Genomic DNA, 22244 nt, shown 5'->3' with positions numbered 1-22244 from the left:
CCACTAGTTTGGTTCTTTCTTTGGTTCCTTTGTTCCAGATTTCTGAAGATGGCATGTTGATTTATTCAAATAATATTAATCAAGTATTCACACCATAGAAATGCCATCATGTGTTCAGGAAGGAGAATAGTTTTAGTCATTCTTTGTTATTTACTCCAACAATTGTGAAAGGAAATGTGATTAACCTGATAATTAAATTATATATTTAGAGGTCAAATTAACCAGTCTATTGAGAAACAAAACATTTTACCATTCTACTAATTTATCCACATTTATCCACAAGTAAAATACTAATTTAATCAAGACAGTTATTCACTTATTGTCTGAGTAAAGATAGAAACATTGATTGACTGAAGTTATCTAAAGTACACTGCTCAAAAAAATAAAGGGAACACTTAAACAACACAATATAACTCCAAGTAAATCAAACTTCTGTGAAATCAAACTGTCCACTTAGGAAGCAACACTGATTGACAATCAATTTCACCTGCTGTTGTGCAAATGGAATAGACAACAGGTGGAAATTATTGGCAATTAGCAAGACACACTCAATAAAGGAGTGGTTCTGCAGTTGGGACCACAGACCACTTCTCAGTACCTATGCTGTCTGGCTGATGTTTTGGTCAGTTTTGAATGTTGGTGGTGCTTTCACACTCGTGGTAGCATGAGACGGACTCCACAACCCACACAAGTGGCTCAGGTAGTGCAGCTCATCCAGGATGGCACATCAGTGCGAGCTGTGGCAAGAAGGTTTGCTGTGTCTGTCAGCGTAGTGTCCAGAGGCTGGAGGCGCTACCAGGAGACAGGCCAGTACACCAGGAGACGTGGAGGAGGCCGTAGGAGGGCAACAACCCAGCAGCAGGACCGCTACCTCCGCCTTTGTGCAAGAAGGAACAGGAGGAGCACTGCCAGAGCCCTGCAAAATGACCTCCAGCAGGCCACAAATGTGCATGTGTCTGCACAAACGGTTAGAAACCGACTCCATGAGGATGGTATGAGGGCCCGACGTCCACAGGTGGGGGTTGTGCTCACAGCCCAACACCGTGCAGGACGCTTGGCATTTGCCAGAGAACACCAGGATTGGCAAATTCGCCACTGGCGCCTTGTGCTCTTCACAGATGAAAGCAGGTTCACACTGAGCACATGTGACAGACGTGACAGAGTCTGGAGACGCCGTGGAGAGCGGTCTGCTGCCTGCAACATCCTTCAGCATGACCGGTTTGGCAGTGGGTCAGTAATGGTGTGGGGTGGCATTTCTTTGGAGGGCCTCACAGCCCTCCATGTGCTCACCAGAGGTAGCCTGACTGCCATTAGGTACCAAGGTGAGATCCTCAGACCCCTTGTGAGACCATATGCTGGTGCGGTTGGCCCTGGGTTCCTCCTAATGCAGGACAATGCTAGACCTCATGTGGCTGGAGCGTGTCAGCAGTTCCTGCAAGATGAAGGCATTGAAGCTATGGACTGGCCAGCCCGTTCCCCAGACCTGAATCCGATTGAGCACATCTGGGACATCATGTCTCGCTCCATCCACCAACGTCACGTTGCACCACAGACTGTCCAGGAGTTGGCGGATGCTTTAGTCCAGGTCTGGGAGGAGATCCCTCAGGAGACCATCCGCCACCTCATCAGGAGCATGCCCAGGCGTTGTAGGGAGGTCATACAGGCACGTGGAGGCCACACACAATACTGAGCCTCATTTTGACTTGTTTTAAGGACATTACATTAAAGTTGGATCAGCGTGTAGTGTTATTTCACTTTAATTTTGTGTGTGGCTCCAAATCCAGGCCTCTGTTGGTTAATAAATTTGATTTCCATTGATGATTTTGTTGTCAGCACATTCAACTTTGTACAGAACAAAGTATTCAATGAGAATATTTCTTTCATTCAGATCTAGGATGTGTTATTTGAGTGTTCCCTTTATTTTTTTGAGCAGTGTATTTCCAGTCATACTGACCTCTCAATGCGCTCCACACTGCAGACACATTCACCCATTCTCTCTCACTAACACACACACACAATTATACACCTATGTGCAGATCAAAAGGTATTTAGCAGTTATCTGCCTTGCCCAACTGCACATCAACATGTGACAATAGGAAAAGCTGGAAGACAAATATTCAACCCAAAGAGCCAAAATCACTGCAGGTAACAAAGAAAATCTAAAACTAAGCCAGAGTTCCAGTAACCACTGGTTATCTAGTTAAACATATTTACCTCCAGGAACAGGAAAGTTGTCTTGGGCTCCATTTTTACCTGTTGAGGAATTACATTGAGTGTTATAGACATCAATATATTTATCTGGTTTGTCTTAAATTAACTTAAATTATCAAAGATTCTTGTTATTTGTTGATGAATGTATTTTATTCAGTTATTCAAACTTTTCAATTGGTTTAAATCCTTTTATAATTTAATTATTTAATCATATTAGAGATATAAGATATGTTTTTTTCTAAAAAAAAAGAAAAAAGAAACGCATCTTATTTCTAAAAACTATCACTATGTCCTGACAGCATAACATGAGACACTCTGTGAAAAATCCAGCTCCACTGCTCTATGGTCCTACTACGATCTGCAGAAATACACTGCTCTGTCAGAAACAACCAATCAGAGCCATGAGGAAGGTTATAGCGCTAACAATCACTTTCTGTATATGCTGCACAAACCCTCCTACTTTCTCTCTGCTTTGTTACAGCTGGTTCACCACAGGAATGCTTGATATGAAAGCTCAGCTAGTTAGCATGACTATCGATGATGGTAGATAAACTGTTTCTGTAACAATAAGGATCGCACCAACCCACTACAGATCGGTGCTGCCTGTGGTGCTACTGTCACGACTTCCCACAGACAGACACCTGATGGATTCCAGTTTCACCAGTGGACTATAGGAACTGCATCCCCAGCATTCATAGCTTAATGTGGTTTAAGTGTCTGAATAACTTGATTCCTATCAAGCCATAAAACAGGCAGAAGACAAATGCTGTTGACTTTAATTAACAATTAATCAAAGTTTATGTTTGGCCTCATTTTTCCACCCATTTGGTGGAAAAATGTCACCACTAAAAATTTACATATTCCACCAAAAATGGGTAAAATTTTGGGGGGACAAAATACCTTTGGATGTAGTTTTACTCTATCATGCTATTTACTTTTATTTGAGTAAAATGTCTTGCTACTCCACCCTTTGAGTAACTTCACTAAATGAAAAACAAACATGTTTTAACCAAAAACACAACAGACAGACCTAAAGGCCTTAAGCCTGCATTAGTATAAAAGGTTTTTTTCTTTAAAATACTCAATACTTAATATATACATTTGAACATGGCCTCATATTCTTGTCTGTCTGATGACACTTTAAAAATATTAAAATCAGGTGGACAGTAACTTGGTACTTTAGTCGCATTGTTACAAAATACTGTTTTACTTTTACTTAATTAAAGCTTAATACATTTCTTAGACAGTTAATTTTTACTTCTACTTGAGTAAAGATTGGTGAGATGCACAAAACGAGCGCAAACACAAAAACTTTAGCATAAAAGTCATAGCATGAAATGTAGCAGTAATACAACAATAAAGATTATTTTATGCACTTTTACAAAGTTAACTTGCTATTTCCTTTAAATCTTTATGAGCTCAGGCTGAACTTTATTAGATGTGTGAGGGACCAGTTGCTGGGGACTTTTGACCAAGGAATCCCCCAAAACCCTCTTCCATTAAAATATGATTCTATTTTCTTTCCTATGAATATTTTGTTTTGCTATTATAAAGCTCTGTGTTTCATTGTCCATGTTAAGCTGAACATTCATAAATATGTTGGTAATTATTCTGGCTGAAAGTGAAATGAGTTTAGAAAGGGATCAGTTTTGAACAGGCGCTTAGGGCAGCCTTGGGTCCTAAGTTTCTGTGCTGAAGAAGCTCAGTAGAACATAGCAGCCATAGTTTGACGCACGTTGGATTTATGAATGTTGTTTGTATTTTCAGTAAAAAATGAAACTAAAGAAAATTTACAAAAACCGCATGTCTCGACATCACTATTGTTTGAGTGGGCAACAGATGCCTTAAACATGATTTGAGTCATTTTAAATTAAAGCTCTTCAAATTTAAGGATTCTAGATTTTAATACTAACGGGTTTGTTTGCTCATAATAACCAACATTATGGATGATTCTAACGGCTCGTTTCTGTAGGATATTTAGTGGCTGTAAAGAGCTTTTGCAATAATTCCCCACACCTCTGAACAATATGTTAAATATGGTAAAATCAGAGAGTTACATAGAATAACTCTACATTATATTATTCTGTTATTCAGAACATGTCTAGCTTTAGCCAGGATTGATTTGCTCCTGCTTAGTTTATTCTGTAAATGTTTAATATGATATTTCCAACTGACTTTGTCATCTATTATTACACCGAGAAACCCTTTAACATAAAGCCTGTCTAGAGTTACACCCTCTATCTGAACTAGAATTTTAGTATTTTTGTAGCAGTTTCCAAAAACCATGATTTTAGTCTTGTCCAAATTTAGTGATAATTTGTTATTGTCAAACCATTTCTTTAATTTACTGATTTCTATGGAAAGAAGTTGTAAGTTTTCACCAGCGACTAGAATATTTGTGTCGTCAGCAAATTACACAAATTTAATACATTAGACACTTTGCTTATGTCATTTATATACAAATTAAATAAAACTGGTCTCAGTACTGACCCTTGAGGTACTCCACACAAAAAAGTAGTTCTGGACTGGACTACAATTTCTGGGTCCTCTAACCAGAGCTGGCCCGAGGTAATGGACCGAGAGGGTCAGAACCCTCATAGCTAAATATGTTTCTGATGATGATATATGCTGGCACAGAAACTAATTTATCCCTTGAACCAATTAAATGTTTTAACTTCACAGTTTCACTTTAATAATGAAATAAAATTAAGATGTTGAACTTTTGTCTTCAGCAGTATTGTGATAGAATCACAGTTTTCATCTATTAGATCAGCTGACTTCCCAGGTGAATTTGATCTAGAATCACAACTCTATGGTGAGGTCAACTTACTGAACTCTAGTGCTTAGAGATGGGATCAAACATAAGCTTTAATAAAGAGAGGCTAAAGCATTTCACTAAAAAACTGTTTCTATTTATGCTCAACAAAGACCTAAAAAGTTAAAAGAAAGTAAAAAAAAAACTCTGACCAAATAATTCACCAGTAACGTTGAGTTGACATTCAGCATTGCTGGAACCGTCTGCAGTTTTCACGTCACACAGATACAGACCAGAGTCTTCAGTCCTCAGTCTGGACACATGGAGTCTGATTCGTCCTTCTCTGAGGACGTCTTTGTCAATCTGGACTCGTCCTGAAAACTGTTCATCCTGAGAATCTGGAATCTCATCACCTTCATGGACCCGATACAGAACTGATTCTTTATGAGGAGCCAACAAGCAGCAGTAGATGAACAGTTCCCTGGAGGATCCCTGAGTCTTGGTGGTGAAGGTCCACTCCAGAGTGATGCTGTGGTTCTCCTCTGCCTGATAGCTGCTCTGTGTCACATTCACTACAAATGTTGCTGCTGAGGAGACAGAGAGGGAAAGAGAGGAGCAGACACACTGAGAACTGGAACATGGGAGTCTTTCAGCTCCATCTAGAGAGCTTTCTGTCACAAAGACAAGATGGAGACTGACCACAGAGACATGAGCTGAGGATGAGGAGCAGCAGGATCCTGGAGATCATCTTCATCCTGAGAGAGGAAGAGGAGGAGAGGCAGCAGAACATCAGGAACATCATCACTAACAATACAAGGAACAACTGGACCTATGGTGTAGAAAGAGATCATCACTGCCACCTTGTGGTTATAAGCTCATACAGCAACTCTCAGTCAGCAGGACATGTTTTCTTTCTCTGCAGCTGCTGAACCTTTTATTATAAAACTTTTTCTGGGTGAAATCAGTTTGTTATAATCATGAAGAAAAACACACCAGTGAGTGAGTTTAACTTGATATATGAATTAAATACAACCTTTCCTTTCATCTGAAAGAAGGACTTCTCCTCAGTCCAGGTAAAATGCTTGTAACTAGGATTCATCTGAGTGAACTGAGTCTGCTCTGAATCCAGCCTCAGGTTTCTCCTTCCTCCTTGTGAAACTCCTTGAAAATTGTCAGTGGGCTTTTTAATAAGGATGCAGTTATCCCTGTTGCAACGTAATTTAGCACAGCTTTTCCTTCCACTCAACTTTTGATAAACACTCTGAACAACCAGCTTCTTACACAATAACTTTTCTTTCTTCCTTGCATGGGGACAAGTGTTCAATATAAATAAACATCTCATTATGTAGAGTCAACATGTTCAATCTGCAGTCTTCTAAATAGTCTCAGACTGAGAAACCATTTAGAGGTAATTCACTGATTAGCATTACACCATGATTTTCTAATATTTTACAATATATTCTACAATATTAACATTTCTAGAGACACTGGATGTTGGGTTTATTATCTGTAAACCATAAGAAATGTTGTAAAAACTAAAGGCTTAGAATATTTGACTCTGTGTGAATCTATATAATGTATGTTAGCTTCACCTTCTGGAATTAGTGACAAAAACTATTTAACAAAATTAAAAAAAAATTGTGCTCTTATTTATTTCTACAATGTAATATAAAGAAAATATGAACACAGTTGTTGCTGAGAAAACATTAATTTAATGTCTCAACACACATTTATCTCCACTCAATGATTTATGACTGTGTTGAATGGGTATATTCAATTATTTTGGAGCCTGACATTTTAGATTTAGTAAAACTGTTGGGAGGAAACAAATTGTAATTTGAGCTTTGGGTGGAGTCACGTGTTTAACAACAAGCTGTAATCTCTGCAACGGCGGACTCCTACAGCCTGCCAGAGCGTCACCCACTGTTGCATGTCGTACTACAACAAATACACATGATCTCTACTGACATCACTGTACATCTACATCCAACATACTTTCATTAACTCAACTGAACTCAAACAATACATAAGTTTAAAACACATGTTGCGGCCCTATTAAGCCGACCCACCGAGCCCACATAAGCGCGAGCTAAGCGTGAGCCGTTAGCCTCGCTACTTTAGCCTGGTGCTAACTCCTGCTTTATATCTAGCTCAGTAATGCAGCTATACTGAAGCGCCTTTGTTGTGTCATTCCGTACCCATCGGAGGCTACTGGCGTTACGAGCTATACATTCTAATACTCAGCTTACCTGTAAAAAGAAAATACAGCGGTTACAGTAGCGCTCCCCACATCCGCTGCAACAAGCTGTCCTCTCGGCAATGGCGAGAAGGAGTTTGTTGGCAGTTTTCACGACTGACATCATTCAGCTCCACCGCTTCCGCTCGCTTTGCTTTGCTCCGCCTGTTTTGCAACTTATTCTTTAGAGTCTAACTGAGCACTGACACTCCCTGATCTGGTGAGCTTCCTTTAAGATTAAGAAGGTTGAAATTAATGTACATGTACTGGGTGAACCTACAAGGACATAAGTGTGATCATCCAACTAAGATGGTGCTGAAGGAATGTTGGGAACATCATAAATTAAATTGTAATAGTTTTGGATGGATTGGGGAAATAAAGGCAAAACATCTTGGTTTAACTATGCTCCAGTATAGTGCTACAGTTCCTCAATCTGAAATTCCTCCATGGTTATTTCTAACTCCAGAAGTTGATCTTCAATTAAATGAAATTCTTAAAAAGGGAAAGACTCCAGAATGGGTTGTAGTTAATAGATATTTTGAAAGATATAAAGACAACATAATTATATATACAGATGGATCTAAAGATCCAAATAGTGGTAGAACTGGGGCAGCAGTGAATATCCCACACCATAAAGTCTTGATTAAGAGGAGAACAGCTGATCATTTAGCTGTTTTTACAGTTGAATTATCAGCCATCATATTGGCCTTAGAATGGTTGCTTGGTAATGATACTAGGGAAGTAAGTACATTTATCATAGCATCAGATAGTCAAGCAGCATTATTAAGTATTAAATCTGGTAAATCTAGCAGATTAGATTTGATATTAAGAATATATCAATTATTAGTTCATCTTCATAACAATAAATACTTGGTTCAATTTGTCTGGATTCCTGCTCATGTAGGTATAGAAGGAAATGAGGAAGTAGATATTCTAGCTAAGCAGGCCTTGAAATCAGATATTGTTCATCTGAATATTCTTTTGAGTAAAAATGAGGGTAAATCTATTATTCAAAAAGAAATTATTAAGATTTGGCAGGAGCTATGGGATAACCATGATAATGGGAGACAACTATATACAATTCAAAAGAGTGTGGGAGATAGTAATTATATGAGTGGAAGGCGGAAAGAGGAAGTAGTTATGTCTCGACTTAGAATTGGACATTCTGGACTTAATAGTTCGCTCTTTAAAATAGGAAAGCATGAGAATGGGGCTTGTAATTATTGCAATCAGGTGGAAACAGTGGAGCATGTCTTGTTAGAATGTGATAAATACTCAGAGGAACGCCAGATTTTAAAGTCGTTACTAAGCAGAAAGAATATAGGACTGTCTATGATTAGTCTATTAGATAATAAATCAAGTTATGTTAGAAATCTCTTATTTAGGTTCTTAAATAACACTGGGTTAATGAGTCGTATTTAGGATATGAACAAGTATTTGTGTGTATGCCAGTGCATGCTCATGCATTAATTCAGGTATTAATGAGTGTGTTAGGATGTGAATTTGCACATCCTACACATCATTGAGGTGGATTTAATTCCCTCTGAGATCTCTGATGACCACACTCCAGTCTGGTAGGTGGCGGTAAATGCACCTTAAGTTGGATGCCAGCCGCCAATAAAAAACAAAAGAAGAAGAAGAAGACACTCCCTGATTCAGTCCGGCTAAAGTGTAGCTTTAGAGATCAGTAGCAACGTTATGCAGAGACCTGGACACAAAAGTTGACAAAGGAACAAAATATGGAGGCTGTTAAAGAAGAAAACTAACAGAGTAAGTTTATTCTATGTGGATCTGTTTGTCTATAACCGTGGTCCGCAACCAACGGACCTCGGAGCTATGCATGCCTGCCGGAAATTGCATGCCCTGTCGCGGGAGCGCGTATCGCTCTAAACTCTCGTATATTGTTGAGAAAACGGACTGAAATATGACCGAAGAGGAAATTTTTGAAGATATTCGTAACATTATCACGTTTCTTAACCATGTAAGACATAAAACGGTGGGTTTTATTTCGCAGATTAATTGAAACAAATACGGTTTTTACAGCTTTATTGAAACATCTGAGTCGAACGTTTTTCAGTCAGTGTCTGATGAAAATGTTCTCCGCAGATGGTTTGAAATTCCCCGATTTTTCTTTTAACACAATAATGGCTTAAAGCATTACAAAGCAGAAGCCCGGTGTGTAGAACATTTTATATCATCCTTTACTGTCTAGTCTATTAATGTAGGGGGGATGATTTTAATTTCTGAGCCTGACAATATTTGTATCCCCTGTTTATTGTCCTGTTGATATGAAACTTACAGAAGTAGCTCAGAGAACAAGTGTCATTACGTAGAAAAGCTAAAATCCCTCTTAACTCTTTATTTCTCCATTTTAGCAGGGGATGCGTTTTTTGGCTATATGGATTTTGTTCCTGCCGATATCTGCATGCCCCCTCTATTTTCCTCAAACATAATCCTATTGATATGAAACTCATACCAGCAGTTCATAGAACAAGTGTGATTATGTAGAAAAAGTTATTCCACTCTTAACTCTTTATTTCTCTATTTTAGCAGGGGATGCATTTTTTGGCAAAGCCTATTATTAGCCTGCCAAAATATGCATGCCCCCTCTATTTTTCTCAAATGTCATCCTATTGAGATGAAATTCATACCAGTAGCTAAGAGGATAAGTGTAATTATGTAGAAAAGGTAAAATCCCTCTTGACTCTTTCTTTTTTCAAGCTAGGAGGGGGATGCATTTTTTGGCAATATCGAATTTGAGCCTGCCGATATTTGCATGCCATACCTATTTTCCCCAAATATCATCCTATTGATATAAAACTCATACCAGCAGTTAAGGGAACAAATGTGATTATGTAGAAAATGTTATTTCTTTATTATCGCTATTGCAAGGATACTGAAGGAAATAAATCTGACAATGCATCTTTGCTAAATGTAAAGCATGCACAAACCATTTTTATTTTGGTTTAACATAAAAACTAAATCACTTTTTTTCATTAATTTCAACAAAAGAATATTCATAACAAAAATGTTTGGAAAACCAATTAAGTCAACAAAAATTATGTCACATGTTTAAACTGAAAATCCACTTAACTGCAGTCATTAACGAATTAGATTGGTACAAACATAAAATCTATAAACACATTGCACAGCAGTAGTCTGTGTCGGTTTGTGGGACCTTAATGCAGCCTTGGTGGTACCACCAGTTGCATCTGTCACATGTGATCTGTAAATAAAAATAGCAAAATGGTCAAATAACAACATAAAGAACGTTTTTAGCTCCTTATCTGTTTACTGAAGGTGATATTGGGTTTTGTCAACATAAAGCTTCTTCTTAATCATCAATATATGATTGGTAGAACTTTATTTGAGGAGATGACAGCATGTTCCTGACATGTATGGAGGTAAAAAAATTCTAGGACCACAAGCAACTGTGTTTAATGTTTTACGACTGTACTTAAAAAAAAAAAAACTTAAGCTACTTCCCACTTACCTGCCTTGGGTGTTTATTTATTTTATTATGATTTATTTTTGTATATCTACATACTTTGCAACTATTTTAAGGATGGTATATGGTTTGCTTGAATTGATTTTTCATTGCATTACATTGTTGTCTTACCCACATGTGATCTTCTGTGTCCTCACTGCCACAGTGTCTGCAGAGTCTGTAGAGTCTCCACTGACTCTACAGAAAAACAAACTGCATCTTTAAATCAATGTTATAAAATAATCTTAATGGTATTTTTTTGCGTTTTTTTTTTTCTTCTTTTAAATAATTCCATTTGTTAGTGTTCTTTTGAAAGTGGAACAATAATCCTCTGTGTAGATCTCAGTCGTCTAATCATCCCTTTTTGATAATGTCTGGTCTCATAAACAAATACAAGTAATAGAAACTGTACATCATATTGGCATATTAGGCAGGCGCACATGGTGTCTGTCTATTCATGAATTGAAACACACATGTATTTAATGTATTTCTGGGATTTATGGTAAAAGAAAGCATCACTTAGTGTTTACTTTTTTATAATTTTCTCCAACTTAAACCACTGAAAGTATAAAAATGGCATTCAGAAAATTTTAATATGTCTACATATATATGTATGTACATCTTGTGAAATTTGTCATTTTGTAAATGTTAATTTTATGAAAACACAGTAATGAATATAATGGTTCACATAATACATCTCATTCCAGTTTTGTACTTTCACAAACTGCAAGTCATTTTTGCTTATCAAGTTACATTAAAGCTACTCAAGAAAAGTGTACGTAATTGTATCCTAGAACAATTTTAAGTTTGTTGATTATGTTTTTTGCCTCAACAGTTATTGGGCTGTGTTATGTGTAATTTATTTATTAGTGATCAAGGCCAGGTGTTTTGAAATGTTCTTCACTAATTGAATTTGACATAAACACTAGCATGATTGTACTTCACACATCTGCAAAGTTCAATATTTTAATATTTCTAATTAGATAAAATAGCTGACCTAACACAATTTTTTTGTGCGTGCATGATTTTACACACAACATAGTATCCCACCCACATAGGAACTGAATAAAAAATATGTCAAAAGACACCTGATTCTGAGAGAAGTGTGGAAGAAATGTTGAGTCGCATGGTATTAACAGCTTCTGCTGTTGATGGAAAGTTCTGGTCCTTGTTTTCCAGTATGCACTCTGCAAACTGTAAAGGCAAATATATTTTTTTGAAAAAAGAAAGAAGAGTAACAGCGGACTCATTACAAAGACAAAATATTTGTCAAAGTATTACATTGTCATATAGAGGTCATGACATTTATGAATAATTTAACATTTTTGCTTTACTTATTTCAGACTCTTTCCATTGTCATTAAAATAAATCAACCATGTAATAAAGCAATATAATTCATAAACTACATTATATTTCAGGCAGAAATGCACAGTTTAAGTTGTTTAGCCAAAGCTGTTCATCATCTTAAAAGTTCTACTCCTACAAAATAGCATTAGATTAATGGCAATGTGATTATTAGAAAACCACTTTCATATTAATCTTTTTTTTACAACATCAAAAACGTAAACAAGCATGTATACCAATATATTGATATATAATTCTATCTATCTTCAGACATAGATAGATATACATGTATGTGGAAAGAGACAGAACAGTACACATAAAGGTTATATAAATTGATTTGTAAACAGACAATGTTCTACATTACATAAGAAATATAAGTAATCATAGTCAAGTATATACAGTACAGACCAAAAGTTTGGACACACAGTTGTGTCCAAACTTTTGGTCTGTACTGTATATATATACAGTTAGGGCCAGAAATATTTGGACAGTAACACAATTTTCGCGAGTTGGGCTCTGCATGCCACCGCGTTGAATTTGAAATGAAACCTCTACAACAGAATTCAAGTGCAGATTGTAACGTTTAATTTAAAGGGTTGAACAAAAATATCTGATAGAAAATGTAGGAATTGTACACATTTCTTTACAAACACTCCACATTTTAGGAGCTCAAAAGTAATTGGACAAATAAACATAACCCAAACAAAATAGTTTTTTTTCAATATTTTGTTGCGAATCCTTTGGAGGCAATCACTGCCTTAAATCTGGAACCCATGGACATCACCAAACGCTGGGTTTCCTCCTTCTTAATGCTTTGCCAGGCCTTTACAGCCGCAGCCTTCAGGTCTTGCTTGTTTGTGGGTCTTTCCGTCCGAAGTCTGGATTTGAGCAAGTGAAATGCATGCTCAATTGGGTTAAGATCTGGTGATTGACTTGGCCATTGCAGAATGTTCCACTTTTTTGCACTCATGAACTCCTGGGTAGCTTTGGCTGTATGCTTGGGGTCATTGTCCATCTGTACTGTGAAGCGCCGTCCGATCAACTTTGCAGCATTTGGCTGAATCTGGGCTGAAAGTATATCCCGGTACACTTCAGAATTCATCCGGCTACTCTTGTCTGCTGTTATGTCATCAATAAACACAAGTGACCCAGTGCCATTGAAAGCCATGCATGCCCATGCCATCACGTTGCCTCCACCATGTTTTACAGAGGATGTGGTGTGCTTTGGATCATGTGCCGTTCCCTTTCTTCTCCAAACTTTTTTCTTCCCATCATTCTGGTACAGGTTGATCTTTGTCTCATCTGTCCATAGAATACTTTTCCAGAACTGGGCTGGCTTCTTGAGGTGTTTTTTGGCAAATTTAACTCTGGCCTGTCTATTTTTGGAATTGATGAATGGTTTGCATCTAGATGTGAACCCTTTGTATTTACTTTCATGGAGTCTTCTCTTTACTGTTGACTTAGAGACAGATACACCTACTTCCCTGAGAGTGTTCTGGACTTCAGTTGATGTTGTGAACGGGTTCTTCTTCACCAAAGAAAGTATGCGGCGATCATCCACCACCGTGTCTTCCGTGGACGCCCAGGCCTTTTTGAGTTCCCAAGCTCACCAGTGAATTCCTTTTTTCTCAGAATGTACCCGACTGTTGATTTTGCTACTCCAAGCATGTCTGCTATCTCTCTGATGGATTTTTTCTTTTTTTCAGCCTCAGGATGTTCTGCTTCACCTCAATTGAGAGTTCCTTTGACCGCATGTTGTCTGGTCACAGCAACAGCTTCCAAATGCAAAACCACACACCTGGAATCAACCCCAGACCTTTTAACTACTTAATTGATTACAGGTTAACGAGGGAGACGCCTTCTGAGTTAATTGCAGCCCTTAGAGTCCATTGTCCAATTACTTTTGGTCCCTTGAAAAAGAGGAGGCTATGCATTACAGAGCTATGATTCCTAAACCCTTTCTCCGATTTGGATGTGGAAACTCTCATATTGCAGCTGGGAGTGTGCACTTTCAGCCCATATTATATATATAATTGTATTTCTGAACATGTTTTTGTAAACAGCTAGAATAACAAAACTTGTGTCACTGTCCAAATATTTCTGGCCCTAACTGTATATATATATACTGTATATAAAAACATAAAACCACGGCTGCCCAAATCACGGCAGAATTAATTGTGCACCTCAACTCTCCTGTTTCCACCAAAACTGTCCGTCAGGAGCTCCACAGGGTCAATATACACGGCCGGGCTGCTATAGCCAAACCTTTGGTCACTCGTGCCAATGCCAAACGTCGGTTTCAATGGTGCAAGGAGCGCAAATCTTGGGCTGTGGACAATGTGAAACATGTATTGTTCTCTGATGAGTCCACCTTTACTGTTTTCCCCACATCCGGGAGAGTTACGGTGTGGAGAAGCCCCAAAGAAGCGTACCACCCAGACTGTTGCATGCCCAGAGTGAAGCATGGGGGTGGATCAGTGATGGTTTGGGCTGCCATATCATGGCATTCCCTTGGCCCCATACTTGTGCTAGATGGGCCCCATACTTGTGCTAGACGGTAGTCCACTGTCAAGGACTACCGAACCATTCTGGAGGACCATGTGCATCCATGTATATATATATATACACTGCTCAAAAAAATAAAGGGAACACTCAAATAACACATCCTAGATCTGAATGAAAGAAATATTCTCATTGAATACTTTGTTCTGTACAAAGTTCCATTTGCACAACAGCAGGTGAAATTGATTGTCAATCAGTGTTGCTTCCTAAGTGGACAGTTTGATTTCACAGAAGTTTGATTTACTTGGAGTTATATTGTGTTGTTTAAGTGTTCCCTTTATTTTTTTGAGCAGTGTATATATACAGTATATATATATATACTGTATATATATATTTAAACAGCACTTACTTTAAGCGCAAACACACCACATGAAACCACATCTTGCTGGATGGCATGTTATACTGTTTCACATTTCCACATTGACACTTTCATCCCTTTGCTTCTCATAAATGTCCTTGTTGAGAGGATAAAATGTTAAATTAACATTCTAGTTATCCAATTATGACATTTTTTATTATAATAAACAATAATTGTTATTGTTTTTCTCACCTTGTTGCTTCCAAGCACCTCTTCACATCTTTTTGGGACTCTCCAAGTGAGTTAAGGAAACCTATTGTTATGAATATTCTTTTGTTGAAATTAATGAAAAAAAGTGATTTAATTTTTATGTTAAACCAAAATAAAAATGGTTTGTGCATGCTTTACATTTAGCAAAGATGCATTGTCAGATTTATTTCCTTCAGTATCCTTGCAATAGCGATAATAAAGAAATAACATTTTCTACATAATCACATTTGTTCCCTTAACTGCTGGTATGAGTTTTATATCAATAGGATGATATTTGGGGAAAATAGGTATGGCATGCAAATATCGGCAGGCTCAAATTCGATATTGCCAAAAAATGCATCCCCCTCCTAGCTTGAAAAAAGAAAGAGTCAAGAGGGATTTTACCTTTTCTACATAATTACACTTATCCTCTTAGCTACTGGTATGAATTTCATCTCAATAGGATTATATTTGAGAAAAATAGAGGGGGCATGCATATTTTGGCAAGCTAATGACAGGCTCTGCCGTAAAATGCATCCCCTGCTAAAATGGAGAAATAAAGAATTAAGAGTGGAATAACTTTTTCTACATAATCACACTTGTTCTATGAACTGCTGGGATGAGTTTTATATCAATAGGATAATATTTGAGAAAAATAGAGTGGGCATGCAGATATCGGCAGGCTAATAATAGGCTTTGCCAAAAAACGCATCCCCTGCTAAAATGGAGAAATAAAGAGTTAAGAGGGATTTTAGCTTTTCTACGTAATGACACTTGTTCTCTGAGCTACTTCTGTAAGTTTCATATCAACAGGACAATAAACAGGGGATACAAATATTGTCAGGCTCAGAAATTAAAATCATCCCCCCTACATTAATAGACTAGACAGTTAAGGATGATATAAAATGTTTTACATAACGGGCTTCTGCTTTGTAATGCTTTAAGCCATTGTGTTAAAAGAAAAATCGGGGAATTTCAAACCATCTGCGGAGAACATTTTCATCATACACTGACTGAAAAACGTTCGACTCAGATGTTTCAATGAAGCTATAAAAACCGTATTTGTTTCAATTAATCTGCGAAATAAAACCCACCGTTTTATGTCTTACATGGTTAAGAAACGTGATAATGTTACGAATATCTTCAAAAATGTCCTCTTCGGACATATTTCAGTCCGTTTTCTCAACAATATACGAGACTTTAGAGCGATGCGCGCTCCCGCGACAGGGCATGCAATTTCCGGCAGGCATGCATTTCTCGGCATAACACCTGTTACGGACCCATATGCCATCCCATCCGGACCCGGAGTAAATTGTTAAAATATTTGTTAATTTTGACGGGAGAATTAATTTTAAACCGGAGTATTTATTTTTTTCCCTATGTGACACAAGTGCTTTTACCAGCAGTGCACTGAGCAAGGATTGGAAGCTACAAACCAATCGCGTGCGAGTCATACTAACCACGTGGTTTAACTAGCGAATCAAATCGCCAGCTTGAACTCAGAGCGAGTTGTATGAGTAAACCGAAGCAGATGTTTGTAGCCAGGCACAGACATCCACGCAGTGTGATATAAGGAAGAGGAGGTGAAAGGCGAGCGAAAAGCGATTGAAGCGAGAAACGCAGGGAGGTGATACAGGAAGACAGTGTAGTGTTATGCCGAGTCAAGGATGTCACCGGTATTGCGTTTGAACGTCTTTAATAATGAACATAACACTAGCACATTCTTGGGCTGCTGAACAGTGTGTTGTCTGCTTTTAACACATCTCTCCTGTATATATATCACTTCCTTGTTCTACGTCACTTCCTTGTTCTACTCCAACGTGACCTTACACATAAAATAGTTCCATTACATTACATCACCCTTTCTTTGAGTCTTTTAAGACAAAGCAACAAATCAACAGTGGGTTTTCTGTTTGTGTGTTTTTCTTCTTTTTTTTTTTTTTTATTAGCCTTAGCTGAAATAAAATATTCAACTCAATCCCAACAGGACCTTCTCAGAATAAACTTCACAATCATGCCCATAAATGCATAGGTCAAAATAGCTGAATAACCTCTTCAGTTGGTGTAGTCAGCGTATCTTTTAGGTAATTTAACAACCCTGCCACTAGAAGTTGTACGAACTGGAGTCTCAGGTAAGCTAAGATTAACCGGGTCTGGAGAGTCACACCCTGGTTCTACAGGTGGAAAAGATGGGTGTAGCTCATTTTCACTCTGAACCTGTGGCAGTCCATCTGTTGTAGGAGTAGGTGGGTTACTGAGGATGGGTCTCAGGTGTCGGCGGTTCCTCCTCAAGACCCCTGACTCTGTCTGGACAAGGTATGATCGAGGTGAATCACACTTTTGTAGAACAGTAGCTGGTTCTGTCCATCCCTTTTTATTGTCCAGTTTCACTAAAACACGGTGTCCTGGTTGGAGTTCTGGTAGTGGTTTGGCATCATGTCTGCTGTTGTAGTTCCGCACATAGTTTTCTTTTGTCTGCACATCAGTTGATCTGACGAGCTGTAGATCCGGCCATGCAGGCTGCAACTTCATTTCCAACATCGGTATCGTGGTTCTGATCTGTCTACCCAGCATAAGCTGAGCTGGGCTCACGCCAGTTGCTTGAATGGGAGTTGATCTGTAAGTCATCAGGGCCAAAAACAGGTCAGTCTGTCTCAGAATCCTTTTAGCTGTCTGGACTGCCCTCTCGGCCTCACCGTTTGCCTGTGGGTAGTGAGGACTTGTGGTAATGTGCTTGATGTCATAGTCCTTCACAAACTGTTCAAAGATTCTTCCTGAGAATTGAGGACCATTGTCGGTAACCAGTTCATTTGGGCAACCCCATCTTGCACAAATGTTTTTCAGGTTAGCAACTGTGGACTCGCTTGACATGTTTTTGAGGTGGGCTAACTCAATATAACGGGAGAAGTAGTCAACTACAACTAAGTAGTTCAGTTTATTAAGCTCACAAATGTCTGCAGCTATCCTCTCCCATGGTCGACTAGGCAGTGTGGTAGTAAGCAATGGTTCTCTCCGCTGAGTGGGTTTTGACTCTTGGCAGTGTGCACAAGCAGTAACCATTTGTCTTATCTCACTGCTTAATCCTGGCCACCAAACACTACATTTGGCTCTCGCTCTGCATTTCACAATGCCTTGATGTCCATCGTGAATGCGCTGCAGAATCTCAGGCCTTAGCAGTTGTGGTATAACAATTCTGTCGTTATACAGTAGCAGGCCTTTTGACATGGTAATAGAATGTCTGTTAGCATAATATGGCTTCACCCCTTCCGGCACTTTATTTGAGTGTTTTGGCCAACCTGCCTGCAAAAAGACTTGCACTGCTTGAAGGGTCACATCCTGCTGTGTGTGTTGTTTGATTAAATCCAGCTTGGTAGGAGAAATAGGCCAAGAGCGTTGTGTTGCGTCTTCATATGCTTCCATCTCCTCCAGCAGTTCTGCTATGTCATGAGACATGGACGCCTGTGGGTGGCGTGAAAGGGTATCTGCTACTAAAAGTTCTTTCCCTGGAACATACACAGCTGTGGGGTTGTACCGCATCATTCTCAGCAAAAGTCTCTGACATCTAAGCGGCACAGAATGAAGATCCTTGCTGTTTATGAGAGGTATCAGTGGCTTGTGGTCGCTCTGTAGGGCAAAAGAGTTCAGTCCATAAAGGTATCTGCTGAATTTCTCACATGCCCAGACTGCTGCAAGACATTCCTTTTCAATTTGTGCATATCGTTGCTCTGCATCGGTGAGTGTTCTGGAACAAAAACTCACTGGTTTCAACTGTCCATTATGGTCTTGAAGTAAACCCCCCCCTAAACCGTAACTGCTAGCGTCAGCACTGACAACAGTCGGTTTGGTTACGTCATAGAATGCGAGGACTGGTGACTTTGTGACAAGTTCCTTCACTTTACTGAATGCTTCTTCTTGAGCGGTGTCCCAAGTCCAAGTCACATCACTTTTAAGCAGATCATTGAGAGGTTTTGTGACCTCAGAAAGATTTGGTAGGAATCTGCCCAAGTAGTGAATCATTCCAAGAATCCTCCTCAGATCGGAAACATTCTTTGGTGGTTCAAGTTCTGTGATTGCATTGACTTTGGCTTTATCTGGCCTTATGCCATGTTCATCGATACAGTGTCCCAGATAATGGAGTTGTTTCTGACGTAGGACGCATTTCTCATGGTTTAACCTTAACCCTGCTTCCTTAAGTGTGTCCAATGTTTTTTTTAGTCTCACTTCATGTTGCTCTGGAGTGTCTGCATAAATGAGTATGTCGTCCATGTAGGTCGCTACTCCTTCTTGTCCCCCCAAGAGTTCCGTCATCTCACGCTGAAAGATTTCTGGGGCACTGGTAATACCAAATGGTAGCCTGTTGAAGTAGTATCTACCAAATGGGGTTATAAAGGTTGTTAATTTGGCACTCTCTGGATCAAGTGGTATCTGCCAAAATCCGCTTGCAGCATCCAACAGTGAAAACACTTTGGCACCTGCCAGTTTAGGCAAGATGTCATCCACCGTTGGTAGGACATACTTTTCCCTTTTGACTGCTTTATTGAGCTCTTTCAAATCGACGCAGATTCTAATTTGTTCTTTGTTTTTCTTTGGCACGGGCACCATTGGAGCACACCACTCTGTTGGATCTGAGATTGGTTGAATCACTCCACCGCTTACCATACGATCCAACTCTTTCTTCACTTTTGGTAACATGGGAACTGACACTCTCCTTGCTGTTGTCACACTATAGGGAGCGGCACCCTCTCTTAGAGTGATCTTAACAGGTTTGATTTTCAGCCTTCCTATTTCATCAGGACAGGATTCAATGATTTGTGCTGGAGCTCTTATTTCCTCCATGCGATTTATCAGGCCCATGGCAACTGCAACATTGCGACTCAGGAGGTGGCTGCATTGGGGTCCTTTAATCACATTGACCTTAAATCTGAATCTTTTGCCTTTCCTCATTGTGGTGGCTATAAAATAACCCGTACAATTCAGTTTGCCTCCAGGGCTGTCTAGTTTGTTTGTCGGTTTTCTTAGTTTTGGCTTAAACGCAAGCTTTTCAAATGTCTCAGATGGTATAACACTAGTATCAGCCCCTGAGTCAATTTTGAAGACGATGTGAGAACCTTGTATTGGCAGGTTTACAGTCCAAGCTTTTGAAGAATCTTCTACGTCTGTGACTCCTCCCAGAAAATATGTCGCATTTCTTTCAATGTTCCTTTCAGGTGCAGTAACTTCACTGACCACACGGGAGCGACACACGACCGCAAAATGACCCAGCTTTTTACAGCTTCTGCACTCGGCATTCCTAGCTGGACAATTATCATTCTTTGCATGTACTCGACCACATCTTGTGCACTTGCGACCTTTATTAACATTTTGATAGTGTTTTGGTTTGACTCCTCCTGTGTTCTGTGCTTTGTTTTCGCTGTGTGTCCGCCTCTCTCGGTGTTGTTGGCGCTTGTAAGCCACTTCACTCAGGTTAGCACAAGCATTAGCTCCTTGCTCGCTTACGTGCTGTTTTACTTGCTCTGACTGTCTCACGAGCTCTACCGCTTTACTGAGGGTTAAGTCAGGCATCATTTGCAGCTTCTCAGACATTTCTTTGTCAAGTATTCCTATGACCAATCTGTCTCGGATATTTTCTTCTTTAACGCGGCCAACATCACAGGTGTCTGCTAACTCATGGAGAGTTCTTATGTATTCCTCCGCGGTCTCCCCCGACCTCTGAGCGCGCTAATGAAAACGAGCTCTTTCGTGTATCGTGTTCACTTTGGGGACGAAGTAGTTGTCTAGTTTGTTTAAAACTATGCCATACTCCTCTTCGTCTTCCCCTTCTTCGAATGTGAACGTCTTGAACACTTGTTCCGCTTCCTTCCCGAGAGAATAAAGCAACGTACAGACCTGGACCTCGCCGTCTTCTAGGTTTAGCTTTGTGGCTACCCGGTAGCGCTGAAATCGCTACCGCCACTCAGGCCACTGCTCCGGCCGTGAAAAATCGAAGGCTTCTGGAGGTGGGAACTTTGCCATCTTCCGACGTCTTCTGACACCATGTAGTGTTATGCCGAGTCAAGGATGTCACCGGTATTGCGTTTGAACGTCTTTAATAATGAACATAACACTAGCACATTCTCGGGCTGCTGAACAGTGTGTTGTCTGCTTTTAACACATCTCTCCTGTATATATATCACTTCCTTGTTCTACGTCACTTCCTTGTTCTACTCCAACGTGACCTTACACATAAAATAGTTCCATTACATTACAGACAGGGCGTGAATTACAGTCAGAAGAGGTGCAAACACTATGGCGCTTTCTAAAAAGAGAAAAGTAGATGCCGAAAATCGAGCGTTCAACACGGAATGGACGGATGCATACATGTTCATTCTTCCACCCGCGAGCACGAAACCAGTGTGCCTCATATGCTCCGAAACCGTGGCACTTATTAAAAGTGCCAATGTCAAGCGTCACTATGAGACTAAGCACAAAGCATTTGACCAATCATACCCCCCTTCGAAGTCTCACTGCCCAATATGATCAGTCCACCAGGGTATTAAGCCGTGCTTTCAGCGCACAACAGCGTGCTAATGAATGTTCCCTCCGTGTTGCTTGGGTTTTAGGGAAACACAAAAAGCCCTTTACAGATGCAAGTGTTGTCAAAGAGTGCATGACTGAAATAGCAGAGGCGTTACTTGATGGTAAAGAAATGAACATAATAAAAACAAAATATCGTTCCAAGCTCACCAATGAGCATCTGCACATGTGCATGAGAATGGCCCTGACCTCCTTCAAGCCCAGATTTAAAATGTTGGCAGGGCAAGCCAAAGCTCAATTCTCACACTGAGCAAGGGAAATTGGGGGAAGACAGATGTAAGAGAAATCTGTAAGAGAAATAGTTCAGGTGTTTTGAGAGTTGTTTTGTTGAGCAGAAATATTGAGATTGTTCAAACAAAAGGAAACTGAAGCTGCTATTTTTTCTTAAGCACTTTCTTTATTTTTGAATACATAATTTAGTTATTTTTAATTTAAACTGCAGCCACACAATGTTATCCTGTGTTTCAGTGCTAATAAACTTCTTTGAAATTATTTTAACCTGTATTATTATTTTTTTTAACACCATGTA

At 39.3% G+C, this 22244-nt stretch overlaps 3 protein-coding genes and 1 long non-coding RNA gene across 13 annotated transcripts in view; 2 read left to right on the top strand and 2 right to left on the bottom strand.

Annotated features, from left to right (window-relative positions):
* LOC116733095 (oocyte zinc finger protein XlCOF6-like) overlaps nucleotides 1-22244 on the top strand; it is a 778765-nt gene that overhangs the window by 400458 nt on the left and 356063 nt on the right. The gene's annotated exons all lie outside the window — the stretch shown is intronic.
* The window catches only part of LOC116733104 (gastrula zinc finger protein XlCGF8.2DB-like), a 570370-nt gene that overhangs the window by 391225 nt on the left and 156901 nt on the right, over nucleotides 1-22244 (top strand). The window lies entirely within an intron of this gene.
* Nucleotides 1-22244, bottom strand: part of LOC116733103 (immunoglobulin superfamily member 3-like) — a 919724-nt gene that overhangs the window by 767305 nt on the left and 130175 nt on the right. The window contains exons 1-2 of one of the 8 annotated variants that reach the window (XM_032583816.1): nucleotides 5666-5800; nucleotides 5191-5550 (exon numbers count right to left, since the gene is read on the bottom strand). The exons of 6 other annotated variants lie outside the window; for them this stretch is intronic. In XM_032583816.1, coding sequence (XP_032439707.1) covers nucleotides 5191-5550; nucleotides 5666-5768 — 463 coding nt within the window. In that variant the 5' untranslated portion in view covers nucleotides 5769-5800. Of the gene's footprint in view, nucleotides 1-5190; nucleotides 5554-5665; nucleotides 5801-22244 lie in introns of those variants that run through there. One more of the 8 variants, XM_032583813.1, reaches the window with a different exon arrangement.
* LOC116733157 (uncharacterized) lies at nucleotides 10054-15737 on the bottom strand. Of its 3 annotated transcripts, none has more exons than XR_004341954.1 (4): nucleotides 14945-15737; nucleotides 11778-11883; nucleotides 10822-10887; nucleotides 10054-10428 (listed from the first exon to the last, which is right to left on the bottom strand). It is a non-coding gene; the product is annotated as an uncharacterized LOC116733157 (long non-coding RNA). The 3 variants fall into 3 exon arrangements; XR_004341955.1 differs by lacking the exon at nucleotides 14945-15737 and adding an exon at nucleotides 14217-14254; XR_004341953.1 differs by lacking the exon at nucleotides 14945-15737 and having other exon boundaries at nucleotides 11778-12476.

This window comes from Xiphophorus hellerii, chromosome 14 (assembly GCF_003331165.1).
Source record: "Xiphophorus hellerii strain 12219 chromosome 14, Xiphophorus_hellerii-4.1, whole genome shotgun sequence".
Taxonomy (NCBI): Eukaryota; Metazoa; Chordata; class Actinopteri; order Cyprinodontiformes; family Poeciliidae; genus Xiphophorus; species Xiphophorus hellerii.
Note: the sequence above shows the minus strand (reverse complement) of the source record. Positions and strands in the feature narration are given on the sequence as shown.